Source organism: Emys orbicularis, chromosome 7, assembly GCF_028017835.1.
Source record: "Emys orbicularis isolate rEmyOrb1 chromosome 7, rEmyOrb1.hap1, whole genome shotgun sequence".
NCBI classification, from domain to species: Eukaryota; Metazoa; Chordata; order Testudines; family Emydidae; genus Emys; species Emys orbicularis.
Window position 1 is genome coordinate 10,580,269 of NC_088689.1, and position 22,387 is coordinate 10,602,655.

General features: G+C 42.6%; 1 protein-coding gene across 1 annotated transcript in view; it reads right to left on the minus strand.

The window, feature by feature from the left end:
- Positions 1 to 22,105, minus strand: part of GPAM (glycerol-3-phosphate acyltransferase, mitochondrial) — a 48,931-nt gene extending 26,826 nt beyond the window's left edge. Inside the window, exons 1-7 of the mRNA XM_065408029.1 lie at positions 22,070 to 22,105; positions 19,111 to 19,239; positions 17,088 to 17,219; positions 14,842 to 14,915; positions 9,714 to 9,827; positions 3,937 to 4,080; positions 3,310 to 3,406 (exon numbers count right to left, since the gene is read on the minus strand). Of these exons, the coding sequence (XP_065264101.1) occupies positions 3,310 to 3,406; positions 3,937 to 4,080; positions 9,714 to 9,827; positions 14,842 to 14,915; positions 17,088 to 17,219; positions 19,111 to 19,236 (687 nt within the window). The 5' untranslated portion in view covers positions 19,237 to 19,239; positions 22,070 to 22,105. The remainder of the gene's footprint in view (positions 1 to 3,309; positions 3,407 to 3,936; positions 4,081 to 9,713; positions 9,828 to 14,841; positions 14,916 to 17,087; positions 17,220 to 19,110; positions 19,240 to 22,069) is intronic.
- Positions 22,106 to 22,387: the final 282 nt, after the last annotated feature.

Genomic DNA, 22,387 nt, shown 5'->3' on the forward strand with positions numbered 1-22,387 from the left:
ACTATGGTTGTGGATCTGGCTGCAGTGTCAGCAGCATCTAGTGAAGCTTGCAGCACCATGAGAGCGATGGTTTGACCTTCGGAGACTAATGATTTGAACTGTTGTCTCTTTGCCGCCGGAATGTCATCAATAAAACCGTTAAACTTAGCATAGTTCTTATGGTCATACTTGGCCAGTAGGGCCGAATTATTAGACACTCTGAATTGGAGCGTAGCGGAAGCATAGACTTTTTGTCCGAAGAGGTCTAGCCTCTTGCTGTCCTTATCCGAAGGGGTAGATCTGAAATGTTGTTGCTTGCCCCTTTGGTTGGCCGCCTCTACCACCAGCGAATTAGGAATTGGATGTGTAAATAAAAATTCGGATCCCTTAGATGGGATGTAGTATTTTCGATCAGCCCTTTTACAGGTAGGTAGGATTGTGACTAGTGTTTGCCAAACTGTTTTTGCCAGGTCCATGATAGCAGCGTTAATGGGCAGTGCTATCTTAGAGGAGGAGGAAGTTTGTAAGATGTTGGTTAACTCATGCTGAGTTTCCGACACTTCCTCAAAGGCGATCTTAAGTTCGTCGGCCACTCTTTTAAACAGATCCTGAAACTGGGAAAAATCATCCGCTGTTATAGGTGGTGGAGGCATTATAGCTTCATCAGGAGAAGAGGAGGAATTAGTGGGTGGCAAGGTGTCCGGGGTAGTATCTACTGCCTGCTCTGCCATGGGGTCCCCCTGTATGTCCTCCTCTGCCCTGTAGGAAGGTGGAGGCGGGGATTTAGATGCTTCCCTATGAGGGGGCTAGGGTCTCTGCTGTGGCGTCTTCTATATGACCACCAAGGGCTCCAATAAGACCAGTGGCCTGGATAGGGCATGGGAGGTCCCATCCCTTGGTGTCCATACCAGGGAGGCATGTCACGGTCATAGAATGATCGAGACCTGGGTGGTGTAGCAGTCATGGGTGTTCTGACAAGGGAAGAGTGGTGAGGGGAGAATACCCCTTCAGCCTCGTCGCCCTCATTACTGGAGAATCACAATGGAATTGGAGATAGGTGCTGATGTGGAACTGATGGTCTCGGGGAAACGTCGGTACCGAAGAGAGGAGTCTGTGGAGTGAATGAGACAAGCAAATCCCTATGATACAGAAAATGGCATGGCACCGATGGTGTGGTGCCGTGAGAAGTGTTATCTGCACTGTCGGTACGGAGGGCTGCGTGGGTGCCAGTTATGCTGATGTTAGCGCTGTGGTTCTGGAGGTTTTAGGTTGCAGCGCCAAGGCAGGAGTGGTCACTGGTGCCGTCGCCGTCAGAGGCGCCGGCGGTGCTGTGGTGGAGGCTGACAACTTGGAGCCATTAGCCTCGGTACCGGGGCGGAGGTGCCGGCGGAAGTCATCTTGCGGACAGTGCCAGAAGTGCCTGGAGTATCATATGTGCTGAGGCGCGGCACAGTCAGCACTGATGAGAGCGATCTCATTGGTGACCGTTTTTTACTGGTCTGCGCTCTATGAGACAATGTAGAAGGTGGTTTTTTGCTGGTTCCATCTATTTTGGGGAGCTAGGTAGTGAAGGAGCCGGTGACCCAGGGGGCTGTTGTCCTGGGTCGGAGGCCGGTCTCAGGAACTTCTCCATGAGTAGGAGTTTCAGCCCCAGGTCCCTGTCTCTTCGTGCCCTAGCTTTAAGTTTGCTGCAATGGGCACACTTCCAGGGAACATGAGATTCACCCAGATAGCGGACACATTGTGAGTGTCTATCTGACACTGGCATTGCCTCTCTACGAGGTACACCCGGTGAGCCTGGCATAACAGTGGCTAGTATCTAACTATGGGCTGAAAGAAAAAAAAATGTGGGGGGGGAGGGGGGGCGCACACAGAGGGGAATTAAAAAAAAAAAACGAAACTTGGCACTAAAATACCAATGTTATAAACTGGCTAACACTAAATAACTATTTACTGATCTGACTAAAAACTAGATATGAACGGGACTGCGGCATTCTGTCTGAGGCCGGAGGAGTCCGGGTCGCGCACACGACACTTCAACAGACAACGGCGCGTGAGGCAGGCACCGCGCGTGCACGACCCATACGGGCACTGCTGTAAAACTCTCCGAGCGAAGGCGCAGGGTCACCCCTACACCTGGAGTGGAGCACCCACAGGGACACCTCTCGAAGAAGAATTTTGTCTTCTAAATTTTCTTTACCGAGTAACACCTTAGATTAGTAAAACTGAAGGAATTTTAGTTTACACTTTTCCACTTTTTTGCTTTGACAGTGAGAACAAACTAGGCAATTGCACTAGCAATGTTTGAACTGTAGGCACTGCAGGGAGCAGTAGAATGACATTAGCAGGTTCTTCAGACTTACAGTATCAATGCAAGTATAAGACAATTATTTGAGATGTGCCAAAATTTTCCACTGTCACTGTAAACAGGTTGTTGACTTGTTTTGTAAAAAGGTAACTTAACTTTATCTATAGCAGTTTTCCCAGGCATTGTACTCCAAAATGCTAACAGGGTAAATGATTGCATAAGGAAAAAGCTGCAATTTTATTGTCACTGCATACTATCTATCCAATGTTGCACAATGTCTCCAAATACTCTCAGTAAAGTTCCTTAGAAATCAATGGTGCCTCTCTCTCATTTCAGTGCAATTATTTATTACTTGATAGTGTATGGGTCATACAGCACCTTTCTGTGGTAAATTCTGCATGAAATGTGTAGAATTTCAGGATATTGATATTGAGAAATGGGAGGAGTAAGGAGACTGGTAGAACTTGAAAGGATGCTTATAATACATTTAAATAAATAAACAAGCAGTACGTGAGGCACTTTGCAGACAAGTATGAAGACCAGGTTATTCCTTGAAGTCTAAATGTATGTATAAGTAGTTTTTAAAAGTTTAGTAATTTATTAGCCTGCAGCATGTATCAGCATGGGGGGGAGGAGAGAGAGAGAGAACAAAAACATTCTACAGTGGTGTCAAGTATCAGAGGGGTAGCCGTGTTAACAGTGGGTCACATCAGACATTACACTCAAAAATGATCCTGAAACTTGAGACAAAACCAGAACTTGGCTTGGTCTTTTAGGGTGCTGGGAACACACAGCGGAAAGAGCACAATATCTAGAATATCTAGGATTATCTAATAAAGATGGGTCTGCTGAATGGTATGTTCACAGAACTGGACAGCATAGGCTCTGAACTGGGGACTGATTCTGATCTCATTTAGACTGGTATAACTTCACTGACTTCAATGGAGTCACTCCTGATTTACACCAGTGAAAGTAACATCAGAAGTTTCCCCATGTTTTAAAAGTTTATGTAATTTTCTTACCTTGGTGGCTGCTTTGACCATCTCCAATTGGCCTTTGTGGATCTGAATGTTCCAAAAGAAGCTGTTGAATAATTTCAGTAACACCCAACCAGTCAACCTAAGGGTGAAAAATGTTAAACCCAAGAGAAGTTTAAGTTTCATTCAAAGTGGCCTTCCTGTTGTATTGCTTTTATAACCAATACTGTCACATAGAGATGTAGAGTTTGCAACACCAGCTGGTCAGTGGAGTTGTTGCGGGCATAATCAGGGAGAATTCCTTCCTAACATCTCTAGTGATCAGCTTAAGTTACTGCAGCAAGATGCTTAAGCTGATTTAGGCAAAAACAATAGAGGGTACCTTTGGGCTGATGGCAAGCAGCTTAATTCAGAAAAAAGTATATTTATTTAATTTTATCATATTATTTGTAACTTGGAAAGCCCACAGATTCTTTGTGTTCAAATATGAGAGTATGATTACGCTTCATTTTTAAGGCTAAAACCTATAAACCCTCGTGTTTTGGGGTGGCATTAGGGTCAGCATTAAAATAGGAATCTTTAGGCTGTGCTCATGTACAAAGGCAAAGACTGGGGATCCTTCCCCTGATGCTAGGCAAGCATAACCATAGTTTGGTGAAGTATTTTTATTACCTGATCAAAGCAGGTGAGACGTTTGCTACCATTTCTTGGAGAATCCTTCTAGCTTTTTTCTTCACTTTGCTGATGGCCTTGAGGTCTGTCTGAGTACCTGCAGCACTTAATACAGAAGCCTCCTCTACAATGGCCTTCTGCACTCTGATTTTAAAAATAAGACACAAGACAGTTCTGTAACAAATGAGTTCAGCTTATTGACGGCTTCTAGAAGGAATGAACATGGGCAATTCTATGGTATAACTATCGCAGTAAGTTTTAAGATGAAAGAAAACGCACATCAACATGGTTTGTGTTTCATTTGCCATAAACTGAAATTCAATGGTCATCTAAGTTTTGATTAAATACTTGTAAAATGAAATGGACCAATCTGCAGGTAAACTGGTATCAGCTGGTCAATGATTTGCAGAAACATATTAAAAGTTATAAATACAGAGTGTGACAGACCCAGACCAGTGGGGTACAGGAGTCTGGTAGAGGGCAAATATACTGGTCACTGGATGAGTAGTTTTCTGTTCCCTGAGTGACCAGAGCAGGGGCTGCACTAGAGTAATCAGGAACCTGCTAGAACCAGTTAAGGCAGGCAGGCTAATTAGGACACCTGGAGCCAATTAAGAAGCTGCTAGAATCAATTAAGGCAGGCTAATCAGGGCACCTGGGTTTTAAAAGGAGCTCACTTCAGTTTGTGGTGCGAGTGTGAGGAGCTGGGAGCAAGAGGCGCAAGGAGCTGAGAGTGAGAGGGTGTGCTGCTGGAGGACTGAGGAGCACAAGTGTTATCAGACACCAGGAGGAAGGTCCTGTGGTGAGAATAAGGAAGGTGTTTGGAGGAGGCCAGGGGGAAGTAGCCCAGGGAGTTGTAGCTGTCATGCAGCAGTTACAGGAGGCACTATAGACAGCTGCAGTCCACAGGGCCCTGGGCTGGAACCCGGAGTAGAGGGCGGGCCCGGGTTCCCCCCAAACCTCCCAATTGACCTGGACCGTGGGTTCTTCCAGAGGGGAAGGTCTCTGGGCTGTTCCCCAACCCACATGGTGAATCTCTGAGGCAAGAAAATCCACCAATAAGCGGAGGACCCACCAAGATAGAGGAGGAACTTTGTCACAAGAGGCAAATATCATTCACTGGCTATCAAAGTTAACCCTTGACAGAGTATGGCAAGTGCTGGCCTTTAATAAGTTTTTCCATTCCAACAACACATCTATAAAATATAAAATTTTAAAAGCAAGGGTCTGAGAGCTCTCAGATCAATGGCTGATGTTCAAAGTATTCCTTAAATTTGTGCAAGTATTCCTGGATATTATGAAAGTCGGCTCAGAAACTGAGTGAATTAGGAATCCAACTATAAACACTAGTTCAAAAAGCTACTACAGAATGAGAGCATAGACTATAAATCCACCTCTTGATAGGAGTAGGGCCTATTATGGTTGCCTCTTGTTTTGTGCAGAGCTTTTTTTTAAAATCTGTAATTAAATAAAAAGACAATGCTTCTATTTTTCTTTTTTTACCGCTTTAGCAAACTCCACTTATCTTAACTGAAAGATTTATGCAGTTAATAGTTTACACTTCTATAGCACGTGCCATGTTAGGTTCCCAAAGTGGTTTACAAATATTAACCAAACTTCACAAAATCAGTGAAATAGGTACACTTTAATGGGGGGAAACGAAGCAAGTGATTAAGGAACTAAGTGAGCTTCCGTACTTGTCCAAGATCACACAACAAGTCTGTGGCAACAGAACACTAATCACCCAACAACCTGTCTTGTACTTAAAAAAAAAATCTCAGGTAAGGCCCAACCCTGGAAAGTGCTGAGCACTCCCATTGATTTCAGGGGGAGTAAAACGTGCTAAGCCTCTTGCAGAATTGGACTGAAAGAGTGAATGTGCTGCAGAGCTTCTTTTGCTTTTTTTCAATCCAGTTATAGGACTAGAGGGGAACAAATCCTGACTTAACGATTAGCTTGATATTTCATTTGGAGTTTATTAGCGGAGACAAGAATTATCTCTAAAAGATCCTTCCCAAAACATAGAACAAATTCCATGAAAGAAGTTCTTGGGGATTAGAATACAACGAATGCTTCCCCTTTACAAGCCTTCATTCCAGTTACACTAAGAATATCTGACACATTATGAACTTCGATCTAGACCGTTATGTGACATGCCACCTTCCTATTATTTTTAAAATGTTTCAACTTATGATCACCTCAGTTGATCATTCATTATTAGCTGGAAAGCTATAGATAGGGCCCTACCAATTTCACGGCCTTAAAAAATGCGCCACTGACCGTGAAATAAGCGCTTCCCCGTGAAATCCAATCGCCCCCTGGTGCTAAGATCCCCCAGCCAACAGGGTTCCTAGCTCCAGCTGGGCTGGGGAGGGACAGGACTTGGCCATCCCCTGCACAGCTGCTCTGAAGGGTAGGTGGGAAGACCAGACCCACCTCGGGTGCCTCCCCCTGCTGCAGGACGCTCTGGGACAGCGTTGGGTCCGATCTTCTCTGTGCTGCTGGGAGCGCCCCAGCAGGGGACTCCTAGCTGCTAGTCCGGGCAGGACAGCACTTGCTCTTTCCCTGCAAGGCTGTTCCTGGGTATCTCTCCCGGCTGCAGAGAGTTCCGCACCCCCTCCACCCCACTTGCTTCCTGTCCCCCCTCCTTTTGCAGCTGCCTGGGGAGGGGACATTGACACTTTACAGCAGCAAATCACACACAGGACTCAACTCACTGACTGGAAGAAATGGACATTTGGGAGGTTTTGTAGTGTAGTGATCTCTATTGACTGCCTACAAAAAGCCATGTGTAATTACTGTAATTTGACTGTCCAAAGTAAAACAAAAACATCAAAGGTGATTACTGCAGCAGATCCTGTGAAAGAATTTGGAAGCCAAATTCTACATGCCGATGGTGACAAACTGTTTTGTACAAGCTGCAATGTTTCGTTGGATCACACACGCCGGGCAATGGTTCAGCACCACAGACTCGGAAACCCATCAAAGCAGAAAGAGGGCTGCAGATAATGCATTGCTGGTAAACGAAAAGTTAAAAAACATTTCTTCTCTTTTTAAGAAGGTGACAGAGAGCTCCGAGACCTGACATTTAGGTAGAATGGAACTTGTGGATGCATTTGCAAGTGCTAATATGCCATTGGATAAACATGATCACCCAAAGCTGTGTGAGTTCATTCAACGGAACGTACAAAATGCCGGTTACTTACAAAGTGCGAATAAGCTCTGACAGGACTACCATCCAAAGGTTTTACTACACATTTTGAGGAGATGAAATCTCAAAGTAACTCATGAGAGTCTTTTGCAATTATTTTGGATGAGTCCACAGATAAGCAAGACAACTAGGTACTGCATGTTCTGTTTGATTTTATTTCTGACAAGGCCGAAGATGTACTGACAGGAAAGCTAACAACAATGCTTGCCGACTGCATTTATTTGGATGCTTTGAACTAAACTACAGTTTCCCAAGCGATAATTAAAACCGTTTTAAAATACTTTGTCAAAGTTCGCACTGTATCTGCTTTCATAAGCGACAATGCAACTTGCATGACAAAATCTTTCTAATTGGTTCTCCAAGGTCTAATGCCAAATGCTGTCCATATTAGATATAATGCACATATAATTTCTCTTGTCAGGGAGCTATGGAGATGCGAGTTTGGTAAAGCTGAGAAACTGGTCAGCTACATTAAAAAGATCTTCAAACACTGCCCTAGCTGCAAACTTTGATACAGGCAGCACATTGCAAACACGACTGAAATGACTGAAATTGGGGAACAAAAAATTGCACTTTCCCGAGAGCCAGTAAGGACTTGTTGGAATTCCTGGTTTCAGGCTGTATAATACCATACAGCTCACCTGAAGTACTCCTCTGAGTTAGTCTCAGAAGAGCTGACACTGACACCGAAAATGCAGGTTTTAACAGCACTGTCAACCCTTCTAAATGATGCTCAGCTGAATGAGGAAGTTCAGTTCGTTGCCAAGAATGCCATAGGACTCATGAACTTAATCACTAGGTTTGAATCTCAACGTGTCACAATCCACCAAGCGTACAACAAAGCAATGGATGTACTGTTCTGGGCTAAAGCACAGGCAAACGAAAATCACTCTGACAATGCTGAGTTAAATGCCAGTGCTCAGCAAGTGTTTCTTGCATGGAAAAGAAACTCAGACAATACTACTGCTATGGGGAAGAGTCAAGTGATGTAACAAAAACGGCTCCAAAGTTTCAACAACTTGCAGCAGGGTTCCTAAAAGCAGTGTGTATTTTTGACCATGCACAAATGCACCTGTTGATGGTGAATTTAACCTTGCTTAATGCAATCCCTGGCTTTGATAAGAATTGTAAGCTGGAGATGCCTACTCACAAAACTATTGTGAAAGACGTGGACTGTAGTTTGCCTGTGCTACAGTTTTGGAACTCAGTGGAAGGCAGAATCCCCCATCTTGCAAGGCTAGCTCGGCGCTGTCTGACAATTCCAACAAACTCCGTGGATGCAGAGAGAGCAGTGTCTAAACACAGGCAGGTGTTTAAAGCACAGAGACAGGGAATGAAGAAAGACACAGTTGCTGTATGCTCCATGCTGACATTCAAAACCAGAATTTTCCCCCCACACACTTTTTTTTTTTAAATCATCTTAAGGCTGTGGTTCTCAAGTTTGAGGCTACCAGTTGAGATCACTACCATACTAAACTGTCTCAGATGCCCGTATCTACCAATCAGGGAGTTGAGCCCTGTATGTTATTTGCTGCTGTACAGTGTCAATCAATAAATCCTGTCAAGTTCACATGTCCTTTCGTTATTTTATTGAAACAAGCTAATAATTGCATCTGGAAGGGGGGGTACACCCTGTACAGTAATCCCTCCCCCTTCGGCGCGATGGGGGCAAGAAGTGAATGTGTGTGTAAGGGGGGGGGGGTGCATTGCAGAGCTTTCTGCAGGCAGGAGAAGCACCAAGAGCAGCCGTGCAGAGGAAGAGCAAGTCTTGTCCCTCCCAGGCCAGCCGGCCGGGACTAGCAGCTAGAAGCCCCTGACTAGGGCGCTCCCAGCAGCACGGGGGAGATCAGACCCACCTCTACCTCTGGGAACTTTCTGCGGCTGCAGGAAGCTCCGCGGTTGCTGCCTTCAGAGTCCAGCTCGGAAGGCAGCACAGAAGTGAGGGTGACAATCCCATAACCCCCCTACAACAGGTTTGTGACACAGACCCCAATCCCCTTTTGGGTCGGGACCCCCATGGGTACAACACTGTGAAATTTCAGATTTAAACATCTGAAAATGTAAAATTTACCCATTTTCAAATCCTATGGCTGTGAAATTGACCATAATGGACCGTGAATTTGGTAGGGCCCTAGCTATATAGATCTACTATGAACCTGGTACCAAAAGCTGCAAAGGGCTCCATAATAGTTTATTATACTTAGGTCTTGTCCACATGGGATGTTAATGTGAACCTATAGCACACCAGCTTGCCATGCACTAATGTCCCATATAGCCAAGCTCTTAATATTAAGTTTATTGTATCTGTACCAGCAGTCACTACAAAGATATGGAGGCTGATGTGTAAAAACCCCACCCTCCCATAACTATTCTATACAAAAGTTATCTGGCTTAAATTCGAGGGATGGGCTGTAATAGATACTGTACCTTCTATTATTCTAAATATTCTAGCTTTCAGAATTTGCTGTGTTGTCATTCTGTAACAATCTTTGATTAAATGTAATATTATGCATGAAACTGAAAACAGATACAAAAACACAATGTTGGCTTATTTAGCACATCTTACCTGCTGCTGTTCAACACATTTTCTGTCACATTGTTGGCAAACATACTCTTATGCACATCTCGTTCTTGCACAAAAAGAACATAACAGAGCCGTCTTGCCAGCCACCCTCTGTACCTACAACGTAAGAAAGTTAATTATCAAAATGTGTACCCAAAACATTGTCAACTTATAAAAGAATACTTTTATTGTCAAACATTCACACACATCCAATGAAAGGTTACAAAAGTAGGTAAAATTCTTTGAACAGCTACCAAATAGCTTCTGTATTTTCTAATACATCCGAAAATTAACAGTGTTACAGACAAAATAGATATCTATCACAAGCTACGTCGGAAGAAACCCAAACTAAAGCAATACATTTATGGGACGCTGGTGTGATAACATTTTCGCACAATCATAAAAAAATTGCTACAAAAGAACATATCTGCTGGTATTCTCCTTGGTTACATCTCAGAACTTACATACATTTTGGCTGTCTGCCCAATTCACGCAGTGCCAAGTTATAAACAAATCAGTGACCTTGCTGTGAGTAGCATAAATCCAACTAACATTTGTCGGCTTTTTATAAAAAAGATAGAGGCTGAGATTTTTCAAAGCTGCCTGAGTCAAGTGTCAATCCTCAACCGGAATTCAATGGAATTTGGGCACTTAACTCCCATACGTGCCTTTGAAAATCCTAGCTGGAATTGTCCAAGGGATCATAACACACACTTTGGATACATACAAATTGCAGCTGAAGATGTGACTGCAGCACAGGTAGGCCTGCTCCAGTACAAGCCCACCAAGGACTCTTGGTATGAATTCAGACTGCAGGTCCGCTTCAGGGTCCATGGTGCTGCATCCTCACCACTACTGTTATCGCCCTAGCTAGAGTAAAACGAGCGCAGAGATGTCTATCCATCCTGCAATTAAACTTTCACTTGTGTAGACAAACCTCGTGTCTCTCTTTTCTGCTCAAAAATTTTCAAAGGCCTCTTCTTACATTTTACATACCTTGGCCCTGATCCTGCCAAAACTTAGACACATGATAATTACATGCACTGGCAGTCCCAACAAGTAGTCATTTGGGCTCCTCGCATGTGCAAGCATTTGCAGGATAGTCATTATTTTAGCCCGTCCGATCCTCTCCTCTCCTCCTCCGTCCTTTGTTCTCCTAATTCCTTTCCCTTCACACAGATCAACAAATCTCTCCTCCCTAGAATAGCTACCATGCAAATAACCCCCAAGTGCTGAGCATCCACAGCTCCTATCATCAGCAGCTGCTCCGCACTTTTGCATATCAGGCTCCAGGTATCTCAAGTTGGGCACCAAAAAAATTGAGAAACACACAGTTAGTTAGTGGACAGTTAAGTAGGTTGCCCAGCAACACATAAGCAGAGGAAGGGACAGAATCCAGTCTCTAAAGACAGCATTCAACTTCCTTAACCACAAAATCATCCTCTCTCTTCCTGCAGTTCCCTGACTCATTCAACCCCATCTTGGAGGCTGGGATCTTCCAAACAGCCACATTCACTACACAGCCCTCATCCACTCCATGGGCAACATCTTTCCTGTGAAGTGAATGAGACAAGGGTCCTGCATTCATATAATTAAAGACTGTATCATATTAATGAGGTACAAGAGGAGAGCTCAGTGCTTTGAGCATTGGCCTGCTAAACCCAGGGTTGTGAGTTCAATCCTTGAGGGGGGCCACTTAGGGATCTGGGGCAAAATCAGTACTTGGTCCTGCTAGTGAAGGCAGGGGGCTGGATTCGATGACCTTTCAAGGTCCCTTCCAGTTCTAGGAGATGGGATATCTCCATTATTATTATTATTATAAGAGGCAGAATTAAAGTGGCATGGGCAACCTAACTTAGCATTCCCTAACTCAGAAGCAATCACCTTTACAACTTAATAATGTTCTTTTACACAGACATGGATGTAATGTCCTAGAAGTGGGGGGTTGGTTTTCGTTGTTGTGGGTTTTCTTAAATAAAGAAAAATGGTAAAAACAAATTAAATTATGTGCAACTGTAATAATCCTACCCCTTCATCCATTGTCAGCAGGATATGAAGCCTTCACCTTCAGCAGTGCATCACAACTTGAGTTACAAGAGTGACTGAACTAGGTGGCAGCAGGAGAAGGCTGTTATCCTGGTGGACAAGGAAAAAGGGTGCTAGGTCTGGGGCAGGGTCACGGGGATCCTAACCTCTCTCTCTTCCCCACTTTCCTCCAGGTGATAGGGGGAACTCCTTCCCGATGTGGTGCCCCCAAAAAAGAGGGAGGATGTGAGCCACAGGGGCTATATGCTGGGCCATGAGGGGGAGGGTTGTTGGCAGGGTCCAACCCAGTCTTCTGACCATCTCCCAAAAGGCTGATGGCTCCTGCAGTTGCCAATGTATAGTGTTTCTGGTGCTCTGGCACCACCGTGAGACAGGCCACAAATTAGACTATTCATGTTCATTTTTTAAATTTGCCATCATGCCCAAATTTTGCTGTAGAAGAGAAATGATGATTTTTACAAGCTTCTCACAGTGAAACCTGAATGGAATTTATGGGATAAAGAAAAGGCACTTCTCTGACCCCAGGGTTTTCCTCTGGCAAATTTCAAAATCCTGTTCCAAAGTATATGGATGTGATCCAGCTTCCAAAAACAGATTGCAAGAATCTTTTATAATGGAAAGTGTCAGGCAACCTAAAGATAGAGGTCCCTGCCACCTCCTCCTATAATTATTAACAAGGTATTTTGTTGTGTTTTAATCTACATACAATGCAGACAGACATATAACAATTATAGGAATTTGCAAACAGTTATTTTGGAGATAAAAGCCTTGCTAAACTGTGGACAAGAAGAGAAAAGAAAATAGGTTAAAGTTTTTTTTAATATCTTTTAAAGCACTTTTTCTCAGTTGTTTGGCAACCCCATTTTCATTGCTTTTCCTTTTTAAAAAAAAAAATTCTCGGAGGGGTTTTTATATTCATCTTAGGCTTGGCAAGATGGTCAATTGACTGGTCAAATAATGTCAACTTACCACATATTTCACCATGGTCAAATATTGTCAAATATTCCACCAAGAATGCCCTGATCAGCAGCCTACATTTCTGATTACATCAGGATGCCATTCTTTAAATTTTTAGAACTTCATTTCATTGAGTTATTTTTACTCAGAAAAATGTGAAACACAAGTAACTTTTTTTTAAAAATTAGGCATAGAGTGTGTGTGTGTGTATATATACATAATGCTAAGCCTACTGTAGACCATAAAGTCTTACTCTTTTGTCTTACTGTTCTAATAAATTAGCACTTTAAAATATTTGACCATTTTTGACCTTATTTGACAATATTTGACCAGTCAATTGACCAGTTATTTTTGGACCAGTCATATGCACAATCCTAATTAATTTTAAGGGAAAAGTTGAGAAGGGAAATTTGTTGCTATCAAACAGCTTAGTAATTGTGAGTATGTCATCAGATCAGCACAGAAATATTACAAAAGCCTGTCAAATATTGGCACATTCACTATGAGGCTTAGAAAGAAATAATCATGCAAATCTCTACTCTCTAAATGGGCAGTAATGGCTATCAGACAGTAGAGGAAATTGCATACTGTATACATAGGGATAAACTGTATATTATATAAATTAGATACCTGCAACCAATTAGAGCACAAGGATTTTCTGTGGGGAAAACTGTAGTTAGGAATCAGTAACTCTCTAGCCTCCTTCGAATCAGATTGGCTGAGAATTCCATTTCAGTAGAATACTAAATTCAAGGGAAATGCTACACTGTCAAAAGGAAGAGGGGCTGAAATAAAATGATAAATGAATAAGTTATTACTGGATGGTATTCATTCAAGAGTTCCAAAGGAACTTAAAGTGGTAGGCTGAACTACAAACATTCATTAAAATCAGTGAATATAGTCACTCTTCACTAGCAGTTAGAAAAAAATCACTCTTTTCATTTTGAAAATGAGCAAATGTGGTATGAAAGTTATTGAGAGATTAAATATGGGACCTCAAAAAATCATTTACACATTCACTACAACTACACTGTGAGTTAAACACATTTTGTTGTTTAAGGAAAAATGGTTCGATGAATCAATTGGTTTTACATTCCTATTTTACAGAACCCTGAGCTATCAAGACCACTCAAGGATTTGACCTTTTTTTTTATTTTTTTTTAAATGGCATTTCAGATATTTTTCAGTATTCTAGGCCACTGATTACACACTCAAAAATAATCAATTATATCAATAGACAATAGTCTCCAATATTAACCTCCAGGCCTTCCCTCTCTCTCAAGCACAACACAACTCTGTCTTTCTTTCACTCAGACATTTTGGCTCGTTTCCTCCAGTCTACTAGCCTGTCCCCGTTTGTTCTGAATCTACAATGAATACTACCGAATCTTATGTTAATTATATCAGGAGAATCAACTTTGCAGGCAGGCAGAACACAGAAACATTTTCATTTACTTCAAAATGAGAGTATCATTACCCTAAGACAAAATTATAAAAATGGAACAAAAATGCATTATCCAGTTAAATACCTTAAACACACGTATCAAAGAGCTGTACTTTGCTATCATGGAAGGACAGGCTCAACCTATAACTGCTATTATCCTATGTATACCAACAGTGGCCAAAGTGTAGGCTCTGGGCCAAATTGTTCGGGAAATTCAACAATGCAGCCTTCAGTTACACAGTCAACCCAAGGATGCAACAGCCACTTTCACCTTTAATCTATTGCTGCTCTCATCATTAATTCAGATCAATATCTGTGGGGCATGCACACTGTGACTCACACCCCAATGCATTAAAGTCAAAAGGGATTGAAATCTGCTTTACTTTATGCAAACTAGGTGCCATCTTCACACTTCTTGTATGCAGCCAATGTAGCTAGACAACCTTGGGACTGCTCTGAAGTATACAAGCAGTTCACACACACTGTCCGTAGTTAACAGCGTGCCAAGACAGACTACAGGTTTTATTGTTGCTATAAATTCGCACAGATTCAAGCATACCAAGAAAGCATTCTATCCCTCTGGAGGTTGTTAAATCTTTCTTGGTGATTTCTCTGCCAAGAGATCCAGTAAGTTAGAAAGACAAAGAAAATGTCATTAATTATGCTGGAAATAGTTTAACTTACCTTGTGTGCGTTTCATTGATATAGATAACATTGCGTAGGCCCAAAGAAGGAATACTAGCATTGAAAAGTTTATCCTACCAAAACAAAATGAGAGAAAAGAAATAATTGGAAGGCTTCTTTCTTATATAAGAATGGTCATTTCTTCACATTAACAATAACGTAAATTGTTTTTCCTCTTCAAATATGAAGATAAAGTGGCAGAGGTGTTATGTGACTTGTCCAGGACTACAGAATAAATCAGTACTAGAGCTGGGATTTAAACTCAGGAGGCCCTATCTCCCAGACCTTTTCTCAGGCCACATTTGGGCCCGTTCAGTTCATCCACGATACTTTACTGCACCTAGAAAACTCAATGGTGCCTCCCACTTGGAAGTGGATGAGGATCAGGAAATGTAATGAGCGTGGGTATAAGTAAATGCAGATCCCTATACAGAAGGAAAATAACCCTCACTTTTTAGCATGGGTAACACTGACAATCAGTGAAAACCACAGAAAAACAAAAGAAAGGTTAGTTTAATCCAAACTGGTCTAACCAATCTAATCTCTTAAATGGGAAAGCAATGGGTGCTATAGAATCCTAGAAGATAGATGCAGGCCATGAGCTGTTCAAAAACTTTTTAAAAAGTTTAGGCCCAGGGTCCAGGGAGGCACGGATAGCTCAGTGGTTTGAGCATTGGCCTGCTAAACCCAGGGTTGTGAGTTCAATCCTTGAGGGGGCTACTTAGGGATCTGGGGCAAAATCAGTACTTGGTCCTGCTAGTGAAGGCAGGGGGCTGGACTCGATGACCTTTCAAGGTCCCTTCCAGTTCTAGGAGATAGGAGATCTCCATTAATTTATTTATTTATTAAGGAGATCATGGCTATGTAGTGTCCTCGAATTTTGCCCTCATTTACACCTAAGCAACCCCAGTGGTTTTAGTGGGGCAGCACAGGTATAACTAAGGGCATCATTCAAAGAAAATGGGATTAAGTGGCCCTACAAATGGACCATCAATAACAAGTTTAATGCTCGAGTCAGAGAAGAAACCAGTTCACTCTCAGAACTAAGCTGGCTCCACAGACTAAACCCAACCCAAAAATACTTTTGATATGGCAAGTTACAAAAGCATTGCAAAAGTATATGAGGCACAAAACCCTTAAGCGTACACAAGAGGCGGAATCAATTTATCTAGGTCCTTATATTGTTCCCCATACCCTACCAAGGATAGTTCTTTACAGTGCATTTGGGGTTTTATCCCCTGTATCCTTTTGTCATTATTGCTGATTCCTACTCTGGCGGCAGGAGTTAACAGAAGCAAAAGTGTTCTTTTGTCACTTAAGTCAACAAATACTTATTATAGACAAATACAAGTTACTGGCCTCACTACAGGAATATCTGGATAAAATTTAAGGATCGGTGATATAGAGGAGGTCAGACTAGAATCAGATAATCTAATGGTCCCTTCTGGCCTTAAACACTGTGAATCTATGAAATATAATCGAATAAAGATAGAGTACATATCTGACAAGTAAAAATGTGCCATTTCACACAACCACACCTTCAAAGGAAGCTCGTTCACTATAGTTAAAAAGTTTGGCAGAACACTTTTTAAAGTCATCTTGCAGACCATCTGTTACTTGAGCATCTGGATACTGCTCCCAATGGACAAAACATCACAAAAACTACTCTAACTGGCACTTCTTATTGCCAGGCTCAGCAGACAAGCCAAGAATTGTCTGGGTCTGAAAACACAATTGTCTTCTCAAACCTACATGTGGTTTCTTCAGATCAGTGGTGAAGCATATTGGAGAATACAAGAAGCTTTCAAGACCAATGGCCAGACTGTAATTCTTCTATGGATACAGAGGAGACGTTAAAATTTCATTTTTGGCGATTAATACCTTTCATGAGCATTAAATTTACATCAATAACATGGATTTTAAATAATCTTGCACAGCAAATGAGTTTTTCACAAAACTCTCAAATACTAGTTCTCAAACAGAATTTAGTGCAGGGAATTCTGCACTGGAAGACAGACAAGACATCACAAAAGGTCTTTTTTATCTCCAAATGTTATGATAATGTTTTGGGAAAGGTAATCTTAACTACCAAGCAAACAAAAGAGAAGTAACAATCAACCTCCCTGTACAGATTAACAACATTCTGACCTTAATTCTGAAAGTGAGGAAACTATTGTAACTCCATACATTGTAATCATGTTTCAATTTCTTATTGTCAAACATAATCCAGTTCATAATCTTCTTACCCGGCTTTGAGGAGTACACATGTAGCAACAGCGTCCAACAAATGGCCTTTTTCTGCTCAGTAGTGTCTCTTTCCATTTTTTCCATTTTAAAGTCGCAGATCGGAAGACAGTAGGCCTTGAATTGCACTCTCCCTTGGAAAACAACACACCACACCACAGCGTGAAGACGCACAAAAAATGACACAATTATCCACTATTGAGAATTTAAAGATTTTAAGGATACTACCAGGTACCACTTATTTTTTTAAATCTAAGGCCAATAGAAATGTTTCTGTAATTTTTTTTTCTAAAATTCCAACTAATACAATCAAAAAACCCTACATTCTGCTGCATTATTGTACTGATGCCTGCAAAGCTGAAAATGAAATTGACATTAAGCTAACTAGAAACAGATGAGAAATTAACCAGTGTATTTTGGTGTTCAGAAATGAGAGAAGTGTAAAAAGTTAACAGAAAGTATAGTGAACAGTAAATCAGATTTCATTTTAATAATTTAGGGTTGTTCATAATGTAAGCAAAGAAATTTGAATTTTAATTACTTGCCGGACAATGTCCTTTTAAAATTGTAAGATGACTGAACATATAAGAACTTCACCAACTCTACAGTCCTTATAGGTTATGTTTCAACAGCCACATACAAAGTAATATGCAAAAATAACTACTGTACTAAAGCCTACTTCTTCATGCTGATTTTTAAAGCTTCCCAAGTACGGGAAATCAGTAACAAGAAAGCTGGAGTTTTCTTTTATATGATTAATTAGAAAAACAATACCATGCCATTCTTAACTACAATAGCGACATGGTTAAACATACATAATTCCCACTGAAATCAATGGGAATATTACTTGCCTGTGAATGCAGGCTCAGGACCATTGTACTCAATGGAATTACAAAATCATCTTTTATAACATTGATATAAAGGGCAGCCATATAACCCAAAAGAGAGAAAACAAAATAAGCCCAAATATGTTAAAAATGACACATGAAAGGGGAGCAAAGCAGACTGCAGCCAGTACCTTCAAAGCGGCATAAATGTTAGAAATCCTAAATATGGGTTATCATACACTCAGCTAGAAAACCACATCATTCAGAAATAACCAGAAGTTCATATTAAAAATTGAAATGTTCAACAGGTAATAGCATGAATTGACTAATGTTCCTACCCTAAAGAATTTTTTTCAGAAACGAAATAAGCATCAAAATGCTGTCCTTTTACCAACCCCATCTATTACCAATACCACCACCAAACTGTCAACATTCAAGCTCAAAACCTTGATGTCAAAACCCTCACATTTAGGCCCTTGCTAAAACCTGCTACTACTTTCTCTACAAAATCCCTTCCTTTCCATCTTGTGCATGCCATTATCCCCATTATCAGAATCTTGTCTCAATTACTGCAGCCTGCCCCCATCCTCTCTCTCAACTCTGACCATTTTCCAACTCTTCTTCCGTATCAAGTTCCAAGTTCAAACTTCTCATCTTTAGAGCACTGCACAATTCCACCCTGCCTACATTGCTACATCATCTCCTCCTATACCCATGCTGCTCCTTATGCTCCTCCCAACCTACTCTGTTCACTGCCCACTTTGTATATTCCAAATCCTGAATCCTTTTCCACAACAGCCTGTACAACTGCAATAGCCTCCCTATTAATGTCCACCAAGCTCCCTCCAGCTCTTCTAAGAAACCATTCAAAAACTGTATCAAATTATTAATAAATATACCATGAGGCTCTAAGGACATTAACACCATTGCTTTCTACACCTGACAAAATTAAGGCGTTCTACTGCCTAGCAATACCGGTCTCTGCCTAGCAATACCGGTCTCTGCCACAGCATTGGTGATGAACCAAGAGTACAATGTCTAAGCCAAGTACTGGAAGAAATTGTGTAATGTACATAGGAGATAAAATTCTTATCCTCACTCCTCACAAAAAGAAAAGAAAGGAAAAAGAAAATTCCATCTTATACTTTAAGGAAAAATAAAGCAAATCTTGAGGACTGACGTCCATATTTTTACTTACCCATTCTTCACTGGAGTGCTTACATCTAGTGACAGCATATTCTACTGAAGAGGACAAATAGGAAACATCTATTGTTCCAAGGGACAAAGCAGCCTCATCCATGACACAGGACAAATTTAAGACCATGGGCTAAAAGGTAAAATGTGTATTTTTGTGAAGGGTAATTAACAATTCTAAATAATTCATCATAAATTGGCTTCCTGTATCAATGCATCTCTCGCAAAATTCCAGGTTGACTCTCTCGGGTTTTGGTACAAGCAGCTGTACCAACACAGTAAATGGACAAAATAGCATACTTGGTATGTGTAGATCAAGAGACCCATTAACACCTTGGCCACATTGCCATGTACTAACCCAAAAGATACTTTTGCTCTAGAAGTTACTCACACTCCTCTTATACTATAGGACATTCCTCTTTTATCAATTGTCTCTGCGGGACATCTTTCTTCCATAAAGTCTTTCAGAAATGTTTTCTCCTTGCACTATCAGCCAGTGTATTCCATGTGTCTGAGCTAGACTAAGTGTCCAAACTAGATTTAAAACTTCTTGGGGCAAGGTTCATGTATGTGCATGTATAATTCCAAACTCATTACTGGCACGCAATAAACAATATTAAAAACCCAACACAAGTCCATATTGCATGTGGAGAAGCCTGCATTAAGATAATCCTTTTTAAATAGAATATTTCATCATCAATATAATAAATTCAGTTAATATCACTCCACGAAAGATTAATAAGCCAAAAGCATTAAAAGGAGAGTGTTACAATGAGCACTTGCACAAGTCAGACATTTTGAAATCAAGTACTAGTATTCACTACAAATTATGATTTATATTTCATAAAATAATTCTGTATATATTGAATATAAATTTATAAGAGTGGATGCTGATTCTTTCATTTATTACCACAGAGAAATATTTTAAAGTCCAGATCCTGCAAATACATATAGGAGTACTCTCCACTGAACTCAATGGGCATATTCTTGTATATAAATGTCTGCAGGATCAAATATTAAAATCACTAATCCAAAATTTTACTTCATTTAATCTCCATCCCAGGCAATCAACCAGCCTCAGCACATGGAAATGGACTAGATGAAGTCTGGCGGTCCCTTTAAGCCCTACATTTCTATGATTCTAAACAACCAGTCAACCCTGGACCCATCCTGCAAGCACTCCACGCACAAAATTCTCAACTTCAATGAAAATTTTAAACTTGGGCATTTTACAGGATTAGGCCCTTTGGCCCCAATCCTGAAAAAATTTATTCATGTGCTTAACTTTATACATTGTGAGTACAAAAAGTTACATGTGAATAAATCTTTGCAGGTTCAGGGCCTTTATTTGCCTTTTGCTTTACTGGGTCTTAAGCACACTAATACTCTAAGTAGCCCATAAATACAAATACGATGCTCATACATATTCAGAAAGATATGTCCCCTAATTCACTTCTGGGGCCACATGTGTGTGCATACACAACCACTTGAAGTCAAACACTGGATATAAAACGCTATTTAAGCAATGGCAATTTCATACGTAAATCTACAGAGAAAAAAAATTCTTCCAGCACCTAAACCCCATTGAACAGCTTATGCTCTGAACTAGCTTCAATAATATGTCAATCTAATGTGAATCAGCATGGCATAAAAATACACAGCAGACTCAAATGATCTGCCAAAAATAAAAGTACAAACGCTGAGCACAAGTATGTGGTGTAGAACGTTCCTGAGCAATAGGGGGGCACATTGCCAAGGGGAATGCGCTGAGCTCACACAGAGGCAATGTCAGAGGAGGCGCAGACCATATTGGCAATGAAGCTGCACTGTCCTACTGAAGCTCACGTGGAGTTGGGCAACGGCTATGACAGAATCAGCAAGGTGCAATAAAGGTTTGTGGCTCCATTGGTCTGGAATGAGTGAGCAAAAAGGTGCATGACAGGGCAAAGAGAAGCCAATCTTAATAAGGCTCCCAGCATCTAATTCCAATCTTCAATACAGAGTACAGCCTGAATCTCTGCAGCTCACCGAATGCTTCATCCCATTCCAGCCCTACAGGAAAGGCAGAAGCAACCCATAACCGCCCCCCTCCAATACACACTAACTTCCCCTGCATCCTCCACACTATACCCCCATGTCTCTACCCCCAGCATGCATCCCCCACACCCACTACACACACACTATCCCCCGTGCCCCCACCCACGCTATTCCCTTGTGCCACACCACCCCCACCACCCCACTCATGCTATTCCCTTGTACCACACCGCCCCCACCCACTCTATTCCCTCTGTACCCTCCCCCCTCCTCCCCGGGACCCCCACACTAGGACCCCTGTGCCACCTCCACCCATCCCTGCGCCCTCGCCACACACTATACCCCCATGCCTCTACCCCCAGCATGCATCCCACACACTCACTACACACACACTATCCCTTGTGCCCCCACCCACGCTATTTCCTTGTGCCACACTGCCCCCACCCACCTCTGCTTGCCCCCCACACTATTCCCTTGTGCCACACTGCCCCCACCCACCTCTGCAAGCGCCCCACACTATTCCCTTGTGCCACACTGCCCCCACCCCCCTCTGCACCACTCCCCACACTATTCCCTTGTGCCACACTGCCCCCACCCCCCTCTGCACCACTCCCCACACTATTCCCTTGTGCCACACTGCCCCCACCCCCTCTGTACCTCCCACACTATTCCCTTGTGCCACACCGCCCCCACCCCCCTTTGCACCCCCCACTATTCCCTTGGGTCACACTGCCCCCACCCCCTCTGTACCCTCCCCCCAACTACCTCCACCATCCCCCCTGCGCCGCCCCGCCATTACCGCGTGCAGCCCCCCGCCCCCTCCTGCCGGTTAAGAAACCTTCCCTCTCACCCTGCACCGGGGACCCGCACACACCGCCCGCCCTGCAGCTCGCCGGAGGGCACCTTCTCCCGACACCCCCGCTACTCACGGGTCTGGGCCCCGGCTCCTGCGCACGCTCCCGGCGGCGGCCGCGCCAGAGACTCTGTCAGAGCCTGGCACAAGGACTCGCGGCGGCGCGGGCCTGACGCGATTCCTGAGCGCCCGTCTCCATGGTGCGGAGCGCACGCCGGCCCCTCCCCCTCCGCCGAAAGCACCCCCCCCCCCCACACACACACACACCCACCCACCCACAGGGACACTTCTAACCCCGTCCCCCAGGCAGACCCAGCACTGAGCCCCCTACCACCTCCAACCTCCCCACCCCAGCCCCACACTGACCCCCGCCTGTCACTGCACCTCCACCCCA